The following is a 21,491-nucleotide window of genomic DNA, read 5'->3' as shown; positions in this document are numbered from 1 at the left end:
AATCTTGATTTAGATCAAAGTTTGAAATTGAGAAGATAAGCAAACCATCAAAATTAAAAATATAAAAAAAAAATTAATTAAGAGACAATTATCACAATTTTTTTAAAAAAAAAGTATAAAAGCATATAAAATACATTTATCGAGTACATTTTTAACCAACTAAGCATGAATTTAAAAATAATAATAAGAATAATAATTTTTTGTTCATATTGATGTTCGAAATCAGGAAGATAATAAAATCATTTGATTAAAATAAAATAGTTTTTTTTTAATAATATGATGATAATTATCACAATTTTTTTTTAAAAAAGGTAGTACATAATATTTTAGTTCATATTTTTTATACATGTTTAATTTATATTTTTTTTTTTATCATACATATTTATACTTAACTAAAATAACTATTAAATTTTTATAAATGTTTTTACCTAAAAAATAAAACTCTCTTATTCATAGATTAAAGTTATATTATTAAATTTATATAATTAAGTTTTTTTTTAAACTTTATACAATACGTACAACACACTAGTATTCAATTAGTAAATCTCAAAAACGTTTATTCCATAAATCTTATCTTGATCCTCATCATCCTTTATTATTATTCTAGGCGAGATTTTCACCAAACATAACATTGATGGTTCAAATGTGCCACTTATAAAAGTTTTATTTTAATTTCAGTATCGATCCTTTTGAGATAGTACTAGGACGTGCAATTAAACACAGTTGGCCAAAAAAATATGCTATTTGTGAAAGATTAAAACCTTTTTGTGCTGCTTCTGACAATTATGTCAATTTCATTAGCGTAGTTATGTTCAAGAAATTACTTTTAAACCCGAGAAAAGATTTTAAATTTTTTTTCCTCTTTGGAAGCGAGAATGATTTGAAATGAGTGTACTTAAATTAGTTTCAAATAGATCGTTAAAGTGGAGAGAAACTAAAAAATGAGTGATAATATAGACGCATGAAGGAACGAGAGATAAAACACATGACAAGAAATATAAAAGCAAATAAAATAAAATAATTGGACAATGCCAAAAAAAAAAAATGCTAGAAAGTTTTGCTTTAAAAAAAAGTAATTTCATTTTTCTATAAATTTTTAGGTCATATATACAAAATTCCAAAATATTATAGTAGGGTAGATGGCAAGAACTGCCCACATTTGATGAAAAAAAATGTTTATGTAATTTCAAAAGTGACACAATATTATCTTTCACCTTTAATAAATATTTCAAAATTATTACCAAACTATTATTTATAAATCCTTAAGAATTTTGGATGAAGACTAGATGTGTAAAAAGTCGACCAATATTCTAGAATAATTATAAAATTAATTAATTAATGATAAATATTTTATATTTTTAAACAAGTTAATCAACCTGTTAATTATTTATATTATATATATACTAGTGGCATTTTATTGTGTATGTTTTAAAATTTTATTAATTTTTTTTACGATATAATAAAAATGTTGATATCGGATCTATAGAAACATTTTAAAAAGAGTTTAAAAAAGGTTGATGAAAAAATATCTACATGTCAGATAGTTTTTTTTTAATACAAAAGTTTAACAATATTTTATGTAATTTAGTCAAATTTAAAATTGTTAATGAAAAAAATCCGCATATCAACAAAAATTTAATACTGTAATATCAACCTGATAATAAATTCTAACTTGTTAAAACATATACCTTTCAAGTCAAAATTTCAAATCTTATAATCAAATATTTTATTAAACTTAAAAACGATATTAATGTATCTTCCAAATTCCCACTGATATGATCTTATTTTAGAGATAGGAAAGATAATTTAAAAAAAAAAAAAAAAAAAAAAAAAAAAAAAAAAGTTGGCGGAAAATAAAAAGCATATAATTAAGATCACAACCCTCCATATAAATAGTGAGTGGAAGTTTGGTTAGGTTTAGCGCCAAAATCAGAGAGAAACTTCGTTGCATATTACTTTCATGGAATCATCGTCTTCTTCCGTTTTTGGCTTCTGTGACATCACCGATTGTCGGAGGTGGGACTGGTTCGACGATTCTGTGGCATCCTCTGATTCGAAGAACGAGATCGTTAACGGTGATCATGATTTCCGATTTCTTCTGGACATTCCTCACTTCAACCATTATCTCTCCGGTCATGATCTAAAGGTAATCTACTCTATCTATTCCTGTTTTGGCTGTGGAACCGCGGTCGTTAATGTACTATACAAAAAGATTGAATAAACCAACATATTTTGATTATGATAGTTTCTTTTTCTCTCTTGTTTGAAAGATTGTTCCGGTAGAAATTGAAATCTTGTTGTATTTTGAGGGGTGTTAGGTGTGCAGCTTTTGAATTCTAAGTCATGGTTTGAGAAAGGATAATGATTAGGGGTAGGCTGCATTCTCTCTTTTAGGCAGAAAGAAAAAATAAAATATAATTCAATTGCAAAATCTTATTAGGCAATTCCTCGGACCGCAACCATATGAGCACCCAAATTTTTCTCTTCAAGAAAAGTATATTGTTGGGATGCATGTTTTGGGGTGAGTTAATTTAGGGGTCTTTTTAAATATAAAGGAACATTAATTAGAATATTAATAATTAATAATAAAATTTATTATTAAATAGTTATATGAAATTATTGGTTGATCACATAATCAAAAAATAGTTTTCAAAATCAAAATTCAAATTGACTACCAAACACAACCCAGACTTTAGTTTCAATTTGTACTTTTAGATTTTTATCTATTTGGTATCTAAACTTTGAGTTTATACTTTCAACCCTTATAGTTGTTTGTTTTATAGGATCTAACTGCTCTAATTTTGGGGTTTTATTTCAAATAGATTGTTGTTGAAAAGGAAACTCAAAGGACGAGATATTTTGGACCTCGCCAAAAAGTTAGTGTCTTTTCTTTTTTCCCTCCTTACCTCCAAACCTGCTGAAGTATTTTTCTTGTGTTATTTTTGGTTGATAACTAACGCGTAACACGGTAATTAGAGAAATAGTATGTGAATTATACCACACGTATGTTGTCCATAAGGTTGTTGGTATTGAGGTGATTACAAACTTTATCCTATTCTAATTGCATAGTTAAATATCATTAATGACATTAACTTTATAACCAAATAAATTCGATTGTTCTACAGGGAGGGTATAAAGGTTTTTATACTAAAAATACCATTCCATTGACACCAAAGTCGGTGAATATTCATAAACGTGGTGGCACAATCCTTGGGATATCAAGAGGTGGTCACAATACGTCTAAGATTGTCGATAGCATTCAAGATAGAGGCATCAATCAAGGTATCACATATCATATGCAGTTCAAAAACTTCATGACTCAAAACTTTTAAAGTTATATGTAAAACTTGTAAATGTTGAGGATTGCATTTACAAAAGATAATTAGGTCTCGCAATTTTTACAAGATATTTAAGTTATTCTTCTCGTAACCCATTGATGCTGAGATGAGTCTCGTGTTAATTTAATATGGTATCAAAGTCTATGAAGTGTTGAGGATCCCACGTCGAAAAGATGAAAAGGCCTCCTAACTTTTATAAGATACGTAGGTTACTCTTCTCATAATCAATTGATTTTGAGATGAAAACCGACGTGTATCTAATAGTAAACACTTCTTCCTAGTCGGTCTTAAATTTTGCGTTTTGGCTTCCAGGTTTATATACTTGGAAGGGATGGAACTCAGAAATGAGCTATTCCCATTTACGAGGTACCTACAAACTATGCTAAATATAGATAGAATACTATCTAAATTAAGTAGCTTTTGATCTCATATAAATTATGGTTTTCATTCATTGTAGGAAATTAGAAAGCGTGGTCTCAAAGTTTCAGTAGTTGGAATTCCAAATACGATTGACAATGATATTCCATTAAATACTATAAACTTGTCTGTTAATTCCTTTTTACTTTGTAACCTTTTTAATTTGTATGCATAAATTATCAAATTCACATTTGAATTTCTTAAAACTTGGGGCATTATGTTCCTGATTTTTTTAGGTCTTAGACAAGTCATTTGGTTTTGATACGTAGAAGAAGCTCAATATGCTATTAATGCTACTCACGTTGAAGCTGAAAGTAATGAGAATGTGTTGGAAAATGATAGGACCCTTAGAACGACGAACAGTAAACCGTCAAGGTACGGTAGTCAAGTGAAGAGCAAAACCTGCAAAATAGAAACTCATTATAGGTTGAGTTACGGAGCTCGCTCTCTTTAAGACGTTTCACGATTCTGCCCAAGTGTGCAAGCAGGACTGAAAATTGCCACGTCGTTCCCAGGATAAAATAGCCAAATGAAAACCAATCAGAAATGCACCGTTACTGAACGGAACGTACATCCTTTCTAAACTCACTGCTCGGAAAGCTAAGATGGATGAGGAGAGGAAAATGAACTGGGGAATGAAGAAAATGAATTTTGTATTACGAACTGCTAAAGGTCTCGCCTTTTATAGGCCTTCAGCATTGAACTGTAGGGAGCGAGAAGAGCACTGTGCGGATGGTACGGATGGGCGGATGAAACGCGCAGACTAATCGGACTGTTTCCCCCCTTTTTCGGTTAAAATAATAATAATAATAATAATAATAATAATAATAATAATAATAAATAAAATAATATTTTTTATTAAAAATAATCATCACACACTCGCCTCGCCCGATCGGACGGCGACAACGGCGCGCATGTGGGACGTTCACTAAACCCACATAGGTCTATCTCTTCACTCCCTCCAAATTTTCTATTGTGGGATTCTCCAACCAAAAAAGTTGGTTCCCTCTAGTTTTGAAAGTTAAATTTTCACCCAACAATCCACCACTTGGAAATTTAAACAAAAAGAAAATAGAAGAAAGATTTTCATCAAGCAGTTTCAATCTATACAATACTGTGCATAAGCAAAGGTGTCTTATGACTTGAACCTTTACATAGTGTAGATGATTCAGAATATACTAGAGTAACCCTTGGTTTTGAACTCTATCTCTAATAGTATCTCATACAGAATGTTATTAGGGTGTAGTGCAAAAGCCCGTGCTTTTAAGACCTAACACGTGAATCCCGGTTTAGTGAATGCTTTAAAGAGTTTGCCTAAAAACTCCATAGGAAGCGACCCTCACTTCCACATTCACACAGGTGAGTCTATCAAGGGTACTCTTGTAATTAAGTACCCCACTTGTCATCAAGTATAGATCTCATTAAGAACTGAGTTCAACCTTTCTTACGCTTCAGGATATCATGCTCAGACTTTAAGTCATAGGAATGGAACTCTGTGTTTGGTTTAACATGATTCACTATATATCACTTGTGATCAGTTATTATCTGTTGAACTTGTTTCTTGGGATCTTTAGTCTACAGGTTGGGTTTTCCTCACTGTGATTCATCTTTCGATAGGTATGAGTCCCATCTTTTCTGAGGTTCTGAAAATGTTTTCTTTGGCCAGTCCTTTCGTCAAAGGATTTACCAAATTTTCATCAGTCCGTATGTGATCCTCTAACTGCACTAGTAGTGAGAAACTCTCTAATAGTACTGTGCTTACGACGTATTTGACATCTCTTTTCGTTGTAGTAACGGTTTTGAACTTTTGCGATTGCTGCAGTACTATCGCAATGGATCAATATGGCTGGTGCTGGCTTTTCCCATAAGGGAATCTCTGATAGTAGACTTCTAAGCCAGCCTGCTTCTTCACTAGCTTTCGCTAGTGCTATCATTTCTGACTCCATTGTAGATTGGCCTAAAATAGTCTGTTTCTTGGACTTCCAAGAGACAGCTCCGCCAGCTATATTAAAAATATAGCCACTTGTACCCTTTGAATCATCCGAAAGAGAGTTCCAATCAGCATCGTTGAACCATTCTAGGACAGCGGGAAACTTTTGATAATGTAATTCTAGGTTTTGGAATTTCTTTAATTATCTCATGACCCTTTCTATAGCATTCCAATGCTCTTTACTAGGTCTGCTTGTAAACCTGCAAAGTAATCCTACAGCATAAGCTATGTCAGGCCTAGTGCAGTCGGCAGCGTATCTAAGACTGCCTATGATGCTCGCATACTCAGATTGATTAACACTGTCACCAGTGTTCTTGAACAACTTGACACTAGGGTCATAAGGAAGACAGGTTGGCTTACACTCTTCTTTAGAATCTTTTCTATATAGTGAGATTGATCCAAAGAAATTCCCTTTTCAGACCTATTTACTTTTATGCCTAAGATTACACTAGCTTCTCCTAAGTTTTTCATGTCGAAATTCGCACTCAATATTGATTTTACATCATTTATGACGTGCAAGTTCGACCCAAAGATCAATAAATCATCTACATATAAACACAAGATAGTGCAGAGGTTATTATCAAACTTATGGTAGATGCATTTGTCACTTTCATTAACCTTGAAATCTTTAGATAGGATAAGGTTGTCAAATTTTTCATACCATTGCTTAGGAGCTTGTTTTAGTCCATAGAGAGATTTTTCTAATTTACACACCATATTTTCTTGACCATAGACAACAAAACCCTCGGGTTGTTCCATGTAAATCTCTTCTTCAAGTTCACCGTTTAGAAAAGTGGTTTTTACATCTAACTGATGTACTACGAGGTTATAAAAGGCAGGAGAGAGAACAGGACACGGATAGAGGTAATTCTAGTGATAGGGGAGAAGGTGTCAAAGAAATCTACACTTTCTCTCTGTCTAAAGCCCTTCGCTACTAACCTGACTTTAAATTTGTCGACAGTCCCATCAAGTCTAAGTTTCCTCCTTAAGATCCATTTGCACCCTATTGCCTTACATCCTGAGGGTAGATCTACTAAGTGTCAAGTCCTATTTGACTCAAGTGAGTCCATCTCATCATTTATAGTTTCTTGCCATAGGTTGGCATCTACTGAGGACAGGGCAGCTCTTAGATCTTTAGGGTCTTCTTCTACATTGTAGGCTAGGAAGTCATTTTTGAAATCTTTGGCGGTTCTAGCGCTTTTGCTTCTTTCAATTTCCTCTCTAGGGTTAGGATTTCTAACTAGAGTTATACCACTTGATCCAGAGCCCCCACTATTCCTTGATTTAAAAGGAAACCTATCTTCAAAGAAGTCGACATCATTTGACTCAATGATCACTTGGTTCACTAGATCATAGAACCTGTAGGCTTTACTATTTAAGGCATAACCTATAAAGACACACTCGTAAGCTCTACTAGCCAACTTTCTCCTTTTCGGGTCAGGAATCTTTACAAAGGCTAGACAACCCCATGTTCTAAAGTGGGACAAGTTTGGTTTCTTATTCTTGAGAATTTTGTAAGGTGAAGTTTTATTTTTAGATTTCGAGATTCTATTTAGGACATAACACACAGTAAGGATGATTTCACCCCACCAATAAGACACGGCTCCTGAACTAAGTAAAATAGCAACTACTAGCTCAGCTAAATAACTATTTTTCCTTTCGGCTTTTCCGTTCATTTCAGGAGAATAAGGTGCGGTCTTTTCGTGTATTATTCCATGTGAGTTAAAGAATTCATTAAAACTGTCTGAATCGTACTCGGTTCCCCTATCACTACAAAGTCTTTTAACATTTCTATTAAACTGGTTCTCTTTTCATAAACAAAAAGTTTGAAGGTATCAAAAACATCACTTTTGTTTTTCAGCAAGTATACAAAAGTAAAATCAGAGTAGTCGTCAATAAAAGTAATGAAATATCTTTTACTGTTCCTAGTCAATATGCCATCAAATTCACAGACATCAAAATGAATCAAATCTAGAGGCTCAGAATTCCTCAGTACAGATTTATACGGAGTTTTAGTAATTTTAGCCTGACTACAATACTCGCATTTATCAAAATCATTTTTTGATAACTTAGGTATCATTTCCAGCCTAATCATGTTACTAATTAAATTCTTATTCACATGACAGAGTCTAGCATACCAAATATTCATAGAACACAGCACATACACAGAAGATTTCATTTTATTAAGGTCTAGATTTAATTTGAACATTCCCTCAGTTGCATACTCTTTCCCTACAAATACATTATTTTTTTTTGTAAAGGTATATAGGTCTACCCCTATAGTTTGAGTAAACCCGACTTTGTTGAGGAGATAGCATGAAACCAAATTCTTTCATATCTCCAGAGTATGCAGAACGTCCTTCAACGTGAGGGTTTTCTCAGAGGTAAACTTCAGTTCCACCTCACCGGTTCCAATAACTTTCATGGAGTGGTGATCTCCCAATAGAATATTCTTATCCTTAGTTTCAGCATAATTTTTAAATAGACTAAGGTCGTGACAAACATGGCTCGTTGCGTCAGTGTCTATCCCCACCCTTCACAACCACCGATCATATTTACTTCTGTGATCATGGCGACTAACGATTCTTCTGTCAGGTTCGCCTGATCAGCATTATGACGCCTGTTCCTACAGTTCCGAGATGTGCCCAGGTTTATTACAATTAAAGCAGAGGAATTGTATCGTTTCTCCTGAAGGGGGCTTCTGTTTTTTCTGTTGGTTCTGGTTGTTGGAGCCATGATTCTGACCTTTCCTCTTTGTCCCCTTAGATTTTTTGTCAGGTTTTACCACGGCAGAGGCGGGTTTCCCAGGTATTGTGTTCAACTCCTCCCTCTGGTCCTACTTCCGGGCTTCCTCCTTGATCCTTAGCCGGGTTATAAGACTCTCTAAGGAAAACTCCTTGGTCTTATGCCTCAAAATGTTCTTAAAGTCCTTCCACAAAGGGGGCAGTTTATCAATCATAACAGTAACTTAGAATTGTTCGTCTAGAGGCATACCTTCAGTAATTATCTCATGAGCTATCTTCTGGAGTTCAGGGGATTGGGCCTCCATGGATTTGTCATCCGTCATTTGGAACTTGAGATAACGGCTAACCGTATATTTCTTCGACCCGGCCTCCTCGGTGTCATACTTCTTTTGCAGGGCATCTCAGACCTCCTTCACCGTCTTCATTGTACTATAGTATTCATACAGATCACCAGTCAAACCATTTAAAATGAAATTCTTACATAGAAAGTCTTTCTCCTTCCAGTCAGCAGCTTCTTTTATCTATTGTTCAGTTGGTTCTTCTAAAGGGACGATCGGTTTAGCGCTGGTATAACCTTCGGTAACTTTCTTGACGGTGAAGAAGAACATCTTTTGTTTCCACCGTTTGAAGTTCGCTCCTTCGAACCGGAATGGACGGTTGAGGTCAGATATCATAACATCATTATTGCTACTGGGGGTCGTTGATGATGTGGCAACGTCTTAAAATTGTTGGAAAACGACAGGGCCCTCAGAACGTTGAATAGTAAACCGTCAAGGCACAGCGGTCAAGCGAAGAGCAAAACCTACAAAACAGAAATTCGTTATAGGCTGAGTCGCGGAGTTCGCTCTCTTTAAGACATTTCGCGGCTCTGCCCAAGTGTGCAAGCAGATCTGAAAATTGTCATGCCGTCCCCAAGATAAAACAGCCAAATGAAAACCGATTGGAAATGCACCATTACCGACTAGAACGTACACCCTTTCTAAACTCACTGCTCGAAAAGGTAAGATGGAGGAGGAGAGGAAAATGAAATGGGGAATGAAGAAAATGAATTATGTATTACGAACTGCTGAAGGCCTCGCTTTTTATAGGCCTTCAACGTCGAACTGTAGGAGCGAGAAGAGTGCTCCGCCACAGAACGTGCATGGACGATACAGATGGGCAGACGAAATGCGCGGACGAATTGGACCGTTTCCTCCTTTTTTTGGTTAATAATAATAATAATAATAATAATAATAATAATAATAATAATAATAATATTTTTTATTAAAAATAATCATCACACACACACTCCTTCGCTCGACTGGACAGCAGCGGCGGCGCGCGTGTGGGATGTCCACCGAACCCACATTGGCCTATCTCCTCACGGCCTCCAAAACACGGGTACCGTTTGGGGCCCAAACCCAAAACACAAGGTTGAAGTACATAAAGGAAACTTCCAACACCAAATTTTCTAAATTAAGATTCTCCAACCAAAAAAGTTAATACCCTCTAGTTTTGAAAGTTAAATTTTCACCCAACAGAATGATATTGATATTGTAAGTTTCATAGGACGCAATAGTGGTAAGAAACATCACTTTATCACTCATCACTAGTTGGTGTGAGATTTTTAACTTTGAATGCTTTCTTTTTTAATTAATTTTTACTTTAATTTAAACTCCATAGGGTTCATAGCCATGCATGCGACTCTTGCTGGTCGCGACATCGATTGTTGTTCGATACCAGAGTCACCCTTTTATCTAGGAGAGGGTGGCCTGTTCGAGTATATTGAATATTGCCTAAGAAAACAAGGACACATGGTTATAGTGGTAGCTGAAGGTATAGACAAGAGCTTGTTTCCAAAAACGCAAATCAACTAGATGCTTCTGGAAATAAGCTACACAAAGATGTTGGTTCCTGGATATCCCAACAAATTATGGTTCGTCCTTTCAAATTTACATCAAATAATTTGTTTTTTTCTAAGTACAACCTCCTATCGTATTTACTTATAAAAGGAGGAATCTTCATGGAGGGATCTCCCAGCATCTATCGAATCTGCAGTTGGGTTGCTTGAGTCTTTTATGTTCTGAGTATTTCCATTTAATTTTCTTCTGTTTTTGTGTGAAGAAGTCTGGATATTGTGGCTGACTAAGAGTGGAAAGTTCAATAAGAAGATTGGTTTTATTTCTGTCTATTGTTTGCTCTTTTCTCTTCGATTTCTTTCTGTTTATTGATTGTGAAGCCTGTTAGAGAGGTGGTCGAGTGCAGGTTCTTAACAGAAGCTTACATACCATTCCATGTAAGTCTAAAATTAGAAGCTTTTGTTTCTCATTTGTTTACTTCTGAGAAAATGTTAATCAACATAAATTTTCATCAAGTAAATTACTTGCCTAATCAACTTTTCTTGTTTGAATGATTCAAAAGGTACATATTATGTACATCCACTCCATTTTGGAAGGAGTTGTATTCTTACACCAAAAATGAACAAAATTAAAAACTATCCTACACAAGATTGTAGACCGCTAACTTCACCTCCTGCAATAAACACGTTGTTGATAACATCCTTCAAATGTCTACAACATATGAGCTTCATCTCACCTAACTCTACCAGTCCTAAACAGTTTTCAGCTGATTTGGGTACTACACATCTTTTGAAACCCAACTTGGCAACAGTATTGATCCTCTTCTCCATCCTACTCACCTGAACGTCAATGAAGTTTTGAGATATCATATAAATAAATATCTATAAATGAAAAAGGCCCTTATGGTAGACTAAATACTAGATGATCTCGTGCAAGTCATGCCAATATGAGTAATAATGCTGAAATTGAGTGCTTACCATGCGAAGCTCACCACCAAGACCAATTTCACCAATGAATACAATGTCATTTGGAATGGGAAACTCCAAAAAGCTGAAGTGACAACATATAAATTAAATGTTAGAGGGAGAGCAACCAAAAGGCATGGCAATGTCATTTCTTGAAATACACATGCCTGCTGCAAATTGCCATTGCAATTGCAAGATCTCCCGCGGTCTCTGTCAATGTCAACCCGCTCACAACATTTAAAAAAATACCCTGTAATGTTAAAGTAGAAAACAAATCAAGCATAAGCAAAACATATACAGACTATTAGTAGTAGGTATGAAAGTAATATAGTAAGAAATATAACAACTGCTTATCATATGACAATAATTGAGAAGATCCATCGACTTTGCACTAATCAACGAAGGGAGAATAACATCAACTCCACTAACAAGCAGAGTAAGAAAATTTTAGATGGGGAGGAAGAAAAGGAGAGCTGTCAACTCACACTTTCTTGTAGCTTCAACCCAGCTTGCTTCATGAGAACCTACCATTCATAAGATGAACTTAAAAACTATGATAAAGAGTACTTTTTATTAAACAAGGAATGTTATAGGACCATGGATAAGAAATTAAACATGAAATAATCAACCAGAAACAGAAGTGATAGACGGCTAAATTTCAGAACTCCTAGAGTTCAAGTTCATTAAAATTCGTATTGGTACGTAAATTGTTCATCATAATGAGGTCCATTCTTGACTTTGCTTAAACTTCATTTTATCTAGATGCATAAAGGTTTTGCCTCTCAGACCAGATGAAGGTCGATTTCTCAACTGTGTCACTGAGGAATTTTTAGACTAGTATAAACAGAAAATTAGACTTGGAAAGTTTGCTGAATGGTTTGAGGGGCAAAAAGTAGACACTTGTGATGTTAGAATTTACCAGAAATAATTCAACTAACGTACCGATATGATCAAATCAGCCTTGCTTTGGTGAATCCCATTAACCTGTCTAGTAACAGAGGATCTGGACAAACACAGTGCCTACAGAAATTTTTTATAGCAAATGATCAAAATGATATAGAAAGATTTATTAGCAACGAGAATGATATACGTGAGTTGAAGTCAAGCAGAAGGTTACTACTACTTACGCTAACAGTTCTGTCTTAAAAATATTATGCCAACAGTCCTCTTTTTTTCCTTTTCCTTTTTAAATAATAATAATAACCTTGTTATAAATATTAGCCATCCAAAATTTTTAACAAGAAATAAGTAGTTCTGATGAGGTTAATTATTAAATCATGGCTCACATCTTGTTAGATGGGAAAAGATCAAGACTTAGACTAAAGAGGGCCTCGGGTTACAAAGCATGGCTGATAAAAACCGCACTCTCCTTGCTAAATGGGTTTGGAGATACTATCACGAGGATGGGGTTTTGTGGAACGAGGTTGTGGATGCTAAACGGGGTGACTTCTAAAAAAAGTCTTGGCCCAACACTAATTTCCCCGCTTACATTAGAGGACCATGGAGTGCCATCTTGATGCACATGAACCTCATTAAAGAAAAGGTTACTATAAAAGTGGGAAATGGGAAAAACACATTTTCGGTTCGACAAATGGATTGGAGCTTCTCCTCTTAATGAGACTTACCCCCGATCGTTCTCTTTATCTATTCATAAACGTTCCTCTGTACACGATCGGTGGGATGCTAGACATGGATGGTCTCTTTATTTTAGAAGAAACCTCAAGGAGGAGGAGATTGATGGATGGCTTGATCTTATGAGCACCATCAATGGTGTCCACCTATCCAATACAAAGGATGCTTGGCTCTGGCAACCAGACACTTCCAGGTCCTCCACAAAATCCCTATCTCGCACACTGGGAGCCTATCCGAATTCCTCTGACCATCCCTTTTATGCAGCCATTTGGGATTATTTTTACCCAAAAAAGGTTAAACTATTCCTTTGGGATGTTAGTCACAATGCCATAAATACTTGCGACAAGGTATGGAGATGTCTCCCCTACATGGCCCTATCTCCCCAGTATTGCCTCTTGTGCAAGTCTGGACATGAATCTACTAGTCACCTTTTCATCCATTGTCATTTTGTCGAGAGATTTTGAAAAGTGATGTTCTCATCCTTTGGTTGGTATACTGCTCTTCTAAAGGACATTGAAAGTGCCCTAACCTACACTCTCACCGGTCATCCTTTTACAAAAATCAAGCTCATCTAGATGCATTTGATTCGTGCTTTCTTATGTAATACTTAGAAGGAAAGGAACAATCGTCTTTTCAACAATAAGGGAAGCTCGTTTGATAGTTTTTTTAACTCATTATCTTTCATGCTATGAGTTGGTGTAAATGCAATTCTTCTTTTAATCCACACACCCTTTCTTCCCTTTTGACCAATTAGAGATCTCTTTTGTAACTCCTTTGGCTTGGGCTTCAGCCTTTTTGTAAATTTCATACATCAATGAAATTTGTTTCTTATGAAAAAAATGAGGTTGAGGTTAATTATTAAAAACGAGTGTTATGCAATAGGCTTAAACAATCAAAGAAAATTCTAAAGTCAGATTAAGACATCCAAAGGTGAAAATAATCATTGGGAGAAGTTTGTAATTCAAAAATTCTACAGCACAGAAAGCACATTCGTAAAGAGCATGAATTCTCAAACAAATAAAACAAACAATTTTTTGAAGGAAAAAAATATTAAACCATGAGGATAGTTCGGGACAATCCAATAAATTCTTGAGATGGAGAGGATTTCGCATTGTTTTAAAGTTGTCCTAATTTCTTTTTTTTTTTTTTTAAAGTTGTTCTAATATAATTAAAATAATAAATATGAGGGTTTTTCCCCAAAAATTAAAAGTAAAAAATATAATAAAAGCTCATGCTTATAAACCAAAATATTATGGCTAAACTACAAATTTTGTTAACCTTCAGGGTTGTGCCTAATAAATATTCAAACTTTTAATGTTGTATTTGATAGATTCCTCAAAGCCTCTAAACTTCAACTTTCAATTTATTGAATAGGACACTTGAATTTTGTGCCTATCAGGCTCATAAATTTTTAAAATATATGAAATATGAAAAAACTTTAATAGACACAAAATCAAACGTTCAAGGTTCTATTAAGAATAAAATTGAAAGTTCAGGACTTATCAAATATTTTAGAAGTTTGGAGACCTATAAACACTTTTTTTTAAGTTAAGAGAGCGATAAGACAGGAGACAACCCTCAAAGTTCAAAACTAAAAAAGTAATTATAACTTGATAAATACTTCTAATAAGAAAACATTCGAATGTGGTATCCATTTTTAAGGGAGGGGATTGTAGTGAATAAGTACCTGAATTTCAAGCAGGAAGGTGCGAGTTCCATCCATGATCACTGCAACAGCAAGTCCTGCCAAATACTCCGAATTTGAATTTGCATTGTGATCCCTTCTAAACATCTCGCTTGGATTTGACACCACTTCTAGTCCTGATGGCAACATTTCAAATACTCCAAGCTCGTCTGTTGATCCAAATCGGTTCTTGACTGGTCGTAGTAGCCGATGCGACAAGCATTTATCCCCCTATATCCACACATAATTTCATCATTCTCTCTACTCTTTTTCCTTTCATACAAATCACTTTTAAGTACTTCGTAAAAGTAAAATAGGACCAACTCAAGAACAAATGAAATTATTTACATTACCCATGTAGTGCAGTTTATAGTCATACGAACACATTAAATGAAATTAAAGGTCTGGAACTGAAAGTGCCTCTATCAAAACTGTGAAATTGGCAATTAGCCAATTACATACTTTTCTCCTTTCTAAAAATAAATAGTTAACAGCATGATTCTAATATTTCAAAGGGATCATTGATCTAGTAAGAAATATAAATTTCTAAATGGAAACATAAGAGTGCATTAATATTTATACTTAACAAATGCACTATATAAAAGGAGACGGAGATTAGAAAGAAAATATCATGCATGGAAAGACGAAATTAGTGAGAGATGAGAAAGTGTGTGCCTAAAAATAAATTACTTATCAAACTACTGGGAGAAAACATATATGGAAAGGGATTAACAAGAAAAGGTTGGTGTACAATGGTAGATTATTGAAAAACAAGGCCCAAAGGCATGAGTCAATAAATACTGGTCATCTCATCCCACAATAGCTAATGGGTTTTGACAAAGCTGATGATAATATGTCTGAAATGCACGGCTAAAAAAGAATAAACAATAGAAGTAAAATGTAAGGGATGTAAATGTACCCACTTCCATATACAGTACAACATCCACAATGTGCTCCAGAACTCGAGGTCCAGCAACTTCTCCTGATTTGTTCACATGTCCAATCTGAAATATTTCAACATATCAGAATGTGCATATTACTTCCAAACATATACCTCTACATGCATAGGTGCACGTGTACAAAAAAAGATTACTTCCAAAGTACACATAGAATTACATAAACCTATATGTATATATACAAGGTTCTTTAGAGAGTAATGGCATGTATGGGAACTATTCTAAAATGGTTAACATCACTTTTCTCATATTCAAAATAAAATAAAAAATAAAAATACAAAAAAAAAGGCTTTTAATCCCTTAAAATCCATTCTAATAGAATTGAAAATGTGTGCCAGAGTGTAAAATTAAAAAATGAATTGATTTGAGTGATGAGTGATTTTGAACATGAAAAATTGAACATTCACTCTCAAACATGCACTAAGACTTGCAAATTAAGTTTTCAATCATGTCGTCGGTCAAACAAGAACTCCAAGAAAATTGAGCAGGTAGCTACTCTAATATCCACTCTCAAAGACAACAGTAGGTAGAGTATTACTTTGATATCAAGGACAGTAAGTAAAATTAACCAGGAATGCCGTTAATTCCCATCTTGATAGGAAGGTCCCAAGCCATCGATTTTTTATGGAAAAATCAGAGAATTGAGAAGACCATAACTAGTAAAACAGCATTTGAGCAGGAAGCATTTATGCCACAATGTCTACCATCATCGAAATGAAGGATGAGTTCAGGTGCAACTAAAAGGAATACTTTAATTTATAAGAAAATATTCATTGAGAAATGAAATGTAAAAATGGTGGGAAAACTTCAGCCAGAGATTAAAAAAAAACTACAGAAAACAATCCCTCTAATCCATGAAAAATCCTACTATGGAGAAGAGGAGACTTGTGATAGAAGCACTGTAAGCCTGCCAAAAGAGTTAAAATGGGAATGCCAACATCAGAAAGCCATTGAATGAAAGGGGAAAAAAAAGGATGAAAAGGTGATCTTGAGTTTCTTCACACGCCAACTTGGAGATAGATTTTCTGTTGTAATTCTAGCTTCATATGAAAGAACTTGAAAGGAATGATTTAATAGGTGACAGGTTAATCTCTCAAAACGCACAAGGACGATACTTTATTCCCAATAACTACAGGTTAAAGAAATGCTATAGTTTGTAAAATTTCAGAGGTTCAAGATTTGAAGAGTGAAAAAATACATTTGTAATGGAGAAAGCAATAGTGGACTTAATTGTATTAAACACTACACCACAAGCCTAGTTTGTAAAGTTGACTCAATCCAAACAAGAATACACATGAATTGGTGTTGGGTTTACTTACCAATAAAATGGGGATGCCGGTTCTCTTTGCAAAACGGAGAAGGGCCGAGGTGCATTCCTTCACCTGTCAAGATTGAAGTTCCTAAGATCTCAGCTTTGAGTGAATCATACAGTTCTAAATTCACTGTATGATTACAGTGAAGTGAAGCAGTGGATGAGCATAAAAAGTTTTCACCCAAATCACATGTTTGGTAGAATAACGTTTCTAACCTGTCCAATCCCTCCAGCACTTCCAGCTACTCCTTGCAAATAAACTGTTTGAATAGAATCAATGATCAAGGCTCTAGGAGATATAGGCTGAATCTTCTCAAATATATCCTGAAATAAGGAAAACTACTAATTATTTCACATCTTCCATTGTTTAGCTTATATACTTGTGATAAGACTACCTATCCTTTATGATTTATCAAATACACCCAATCTTCAACGTAGATCAACCTATCTCACCTAGAGTCCTAGACCACATGTTAGCAAGACTTAAAATGTAGAATGTGCATAAGTAAATCATAACTATAATCCCAGTTAAACAAAAAAATCAGGTTGACAGGAGTGGAAGAAGTCAACACTGGAACAAAACCAGCAAGAAAATGTACATAATCACGCACCTCAACATCAGTACTTGAATACAAGTAAAGATTCTCAGTTTCAATATTCAGTCGGTCTGCTCTATTTCCAATCTGCTCCACACTCTGCCAAAGGACAACTGGATATGAATACAAGGGAAGGAACTCACCAAGAGTCCTAGACTCCTAGACAGGTTAGGCGAATCTTTAAAAAGAACAATGAAAATTAACCATCTTAGACTGTTAGGAGAGTAACCTCTTCGCCAGAGACATAAACAACCGATGTTAATTCACCTTGACCACACCCTTCGGCTAAAAGGGCAGCAATCTTCGAATCAAATGTGTGATTTGCCACCATGACCAAAAAAAATTGGAAATGTAAATAAGATAATAATAAAATATAACTTCAAAAAACTACCACATCAAAATTAAGGTCTACATGTCTTCATACCTGCAACAACAATGTACTCTTGCCAACACCAGGATCACCACCAATCAAAACAAGAGAACCTTCAAAGCCAGGAAGATGTAGATATTAATAGACACTAAAAATAAGCTTTTCAAAGGAAATTTGAAGGATGATATACTAAAATACCAAAATCACAATTGGTAGCATTTTACCTCATGGCCATCCAAATCATGAAGGATTGTATAAATCATTATGATATAAATCAAGGTGAGATTTACTTGAGAGGAATTTAGGCTCCCCCCCCCCCCCCAAAAAAAAAAAGAAAAAGAAAAAGAAAAAGAAAAGCAGACATGAGGGAAATGTAGTCTATTATATTAAGCAGAACTGTCTCAGTAGATACTATACATAGGAATCCAAGGTTAGTATTCGCTATATAGTTTAGTTTAGCAAGTTTTGAATAACATATCCTACTCTGAGATAAATTTCCGTCATGAAGATGGAAAATTAACTTCACAAAGATTCATTGCCTGCCTTGAGTGGAAATACAAGTTTTACAAAAATAAAACATGTTTTAACTTCCGTTGATTACTAAGGGTAAAGGAGCATCAGAGACATGGAAAACAGAAAGAATGACTAGATGGCAACTATTAAGCACAATCACAATACTACGCAAAAGAAACTTGAAGTTTGAACTGACCCGGTACCAGTCCACCACCAAGCACCCTTGCCACTTCACTTCCGAAGGGACCAGGCCTAAACATCAAGCAAGTTAAAAGATGTTAACTTTCCCTCCTATCAACATCCATTCAAGATGGATAAAAAAGAATATCCCCCAAACCGTCGGATATCCAAAATGTTCATACAACGTTATAAATAATAATCCATTGAGTTCATTACAACCCCCTGAACTCCATCAGGGGCGAGGTTGAAAAGCAATTATGGATTAAAAGAACACTGCGTTTCAACTCACTCTAGTGGAACTGCTTTATTGAGTTTGATATGTTTTCTAGTGCAAAAGAGAGATAAAGAAGATAAAGAACATAAAGTTGCAAAATATAACTCACAAAGGAAGTCTCCAATCCCGAGTATTGATTCCCCGGTTCACATCAGTCAACCGCAGAGGATTCCCGTCGGTGGCCTGCTTTGGAAGCCATGCTCGAACCACATTTTCTGAAACTTCAAACCCTCGACTCCCTCCTCCACTATCATCCCCCTCCGAAAACTGCTTCATTGTACCAACCATATCACAGGACCGACAAGTTCCCCACCACTGCCCCTCATTATGCCCACAGTTCGAACAAACCCAAGAAACTTTGCTCTTCTTCTTCTTCGATCCCACAACCTTCCCCAAATTCGGCCTGCAAACCGACCCATCTCCTAAACCCACTTTCCCCACACTCTCCGAAGTCTTCTCGTTCAAGAAATCCTTGGCCCCATCTCCATTTCTCGACGAAGCCCCGAAGGTTTGAATTCCAATGCTCGGTTCGGGCTCTTTTCTATCGCTACCGCTTCTGACCCTTTGTGTAAGAAGCCTACTCGTAACGGGGTCGTAAGTAGTCCAAACACGGCGGTCCTTTCCATTTTCTGAACCGGAACCGCCGATGGGGTCGCCGTTCGGGGCATCGACGCCGATTGTCGAAAGTTGCGCGGTGTTGAAACGGCCGGCGTAATGAAAAAGTGAAGAGTTGGGGTTCAGGCGGGACCGGCTGGAGATGGGTGATTGAGTATAAGAAGATGAAGTTGCGGAAATGAGAAAGTGCTTTCGAGAATAGAAAATTGTTCTGAAGGATTTCATGTCTAAGAGCTGCATCACACAGCATTTGAGGGTTTTACAAAGATGATGAAGAATTTTAAGCCTTATAATCACCCGCCAATTTCAATTACAGCAGACACGAGCTTCTAACTTTTGAGGTTTATGTTCGTACATATGAATTTATATATTTTAATTTTCGCTCAATTACAAATATAGAAAAATTTGGTAAACTATTTATATAAAATAATAAAATTTAATCTTTTTATATTTATAAGTTCCATGCATATCTATCTTTTTTTGTTATTTCTATAAATAGTTTGACATTTTTCAATCAATAAAAAAAAAAAATTTATAAAATAGTTTTAAACTTTGTTAACTTTCAAAAGTTTCAAAAATATCCTTAAATTTCTAAAATGAGTTAAAAAAAATACACTTATTATTAGTTTTGGATGGAAAACTTTAGATTTTGTGTCAAAAATTCTCCTAAACTTTCAAAAGTTTTAAAAATGTCATTGAACCTAAAAAAAGTTCAAAAGTACTGTTACAGTTAGTATAGGAACAAAAATCATTTATATTACAGTTACTTCTTTATTTCATCTTTTTTTTCTTCCCTTTCTTCTTCAATGCCCTTTTATTACTCACGTTTTTTTTTAATTATTTGACATTTTTGTTTTTCTAAAAATAATAAATAATATATAATAAAATTGTCAATTTCAAAGATATGTGGACTTATAAAGAAGAAATGAGAATAATGGTAGTACCAAGGTATTCTATGACTTTAGGCCCTGTTTAATAACCATTTTGTTTTCTAAAATTAAGCTTATAGACACTACTTCTATATCCAAATTTCTTCCTTTGTTAACTATTTTTCACTAATTGTTTAAAAAACCAAGTTAAATTTTGAAAACTAAAAAAATAACTTTCAAAAAGTTGTTTTTGTTTTTAAATTTGGCTAAGAATTCGACCATTATACTTAATAAAGATGCAAATTATTGTAAAAAAATATGGATGAAATAGGCTTAATTTTCAATAACAAAAATCAAACCAACCAAATAATTACCCAACATGACCTAAATATTTTAACAAATTTGTACATTAGCAGTTGAGTGTGTGTTAATAGCCAAATGTATATTTTTTTTATTTGACTATTTATCTTTTTAGTATATATTTTATGAGGAGATTTTGATTTTGGTATTTTGTGAGATTTTGTGGAGTTTTATGTTTTAGTTAGAGTTTTGGTTCTTATTTTGGTTGCTGAGAAAATTGGTTTAAGAATTAAAAAAAAATCGAAGAAAAATGAGAGTATCTATGTAAAAAAAATGAAAATATTATTTTTTTAGAATTGGTTCTTTTCGAACTTAGAAAAGTTCAAACAAATTGATTGCTATACTAACAATAGTAGCATTTTAACTTTTTTAATTTTATATTTACTTGTACAACAAAGTGTTAATGGTTTCTATGGAACTCTTATCAAAGAGTACCTATGAGCGGAAGCAAGATCGTTCCAAATTTGATTGTGATAGAAATACCACATTCACAAATAAACATACAAGTTATGCATTTAACAACAAATTACGGCAAGCTTAGAACAAATCTTAAATGCAAAGGACTGAGAGACATACCAGTTGAAGAACTCCTCTTCTCTTTAAATCTCGCTTTCGTCAAGCCAGCAACTCTCCTATCGCTAAGATCGTCGATTTTATCGCCCACCAAATCTCGCAGTCGTTTACCATCGAACGGAATTTTCACGAACCACTCGAAAAGGAGGACACAACCACTCAGAAACCTCGGTATTCTCAGAGTGAGAATCCAGGAGGTGTGGGCTCTGTTGGATTTGGTAGAGGGGAGGAAGAAACAACGATCGTTTACCACGACTAAGCAAGT

The 21,491-nt window shown here is 34.6% G+C and overlaps 1 protein-coding gene and 1 pseudogene across 2 annotated transcripts; one reads left to right on the top strand and one right to left on the bottom strand.

Moving 5' to 3' along the window:
• The first annotated feature begins 1,911 nt into the window (after positions 1-1,911).
• On the top strand, positions 1,912-11,167 carry LOC120079782 (ATP-dependent 6-phosphofructokinase 3-like; annotated as a pseudogene). The gene is made up of 9 exons (XR_016530858.1): positions 1,912-2,146; positions 2,823-2,882; positions 2,924-3,034; positions 3,126-3,277; positions 3,647-3,704; positions 3,796-3,885; positions 3,992-4,080; positions 10,010-10,049; positions 10,152-11,167. The product of XR_016530858.1 is annotated as an ATP-dependent 6-phosphofructokinase 3-like (transcript).
• On the bottom strand, positions 10,833-19,761 carry LOC120092153 (DNA repair protein RadA-like protein). The gene is made up of 14 exons (XM_039050378.2): positions 18,919-19,761; positions 18,552-18,607; positions 17,897-17,955; positions 17,702-17,773; positions 17,488-17,571; positions 17,093-17,200; positions 16,884-16,946; positions 15,532-15,612; positions 14,612-14,839; positions 12,235-12,312; positions 11,778-11,816; positions 11,460-11,542; positions 11,305-11,377; positions 10,833-11,166 (listed from the first exon to the last, which is right to left on the bottom strand). Exons 1-14 carry the CDS (start codon positions 19,662-19,664, stop codon positions 10,963-10,965), a joined length of 1,974 nt encoding a protein of 657 aa, XP_038906306.1. The 5' UTR covers positions 19,665-19,761; the 3' UTR covers positions 10,833-10,962.
• Positions 19,762-21,491: the final 1,730 nt, after the last annotated feature.

Source organism: Benincasa hispida, chromosome 1 (assembly GCF_027475165.1).
Source record: "Benincasa hispida cultivar pf3 chromosome 1, pf3_genome.v1.1, whole genome shotgun sequence".
Taxonomy (NCBI): domain Eukaryota; kingdom Viridiplantae; phylum Streptophyta; class Magnoliopsida; order Cucurbitales; family Cucurbitaceae; genus Benincasa; species Benincasa hispida.
This window is presented reverse-complemented; position numbering and strand designations above follow the sequence as displayed.

Excerpts from the sequence above, each read along its gene's own strand:
- LOC120092153 (XM_039050378.2), bottom strand. The coding sequence starts at position 19,664 with ATGCAGCTCTTAGACATGAAATCCTTCAGAACAATTTTCTATTCTCGA. Across the intron at positions 17,774-17,896 it reads AGAGTACATTGTTGTTGCAG|ATTGCTGCCCTTTTAGCCGA; the intron begins GTATGAAGACAT and ends TTTGATTCGAAG. Across the intron at positions 14,840-15,531 it reads ATGTTGTACTGTATATGGAA|GGGGATAAATGCTTGTCGCA; the intron begins GTGGGTACATTT and ends GTGTGGATATAG.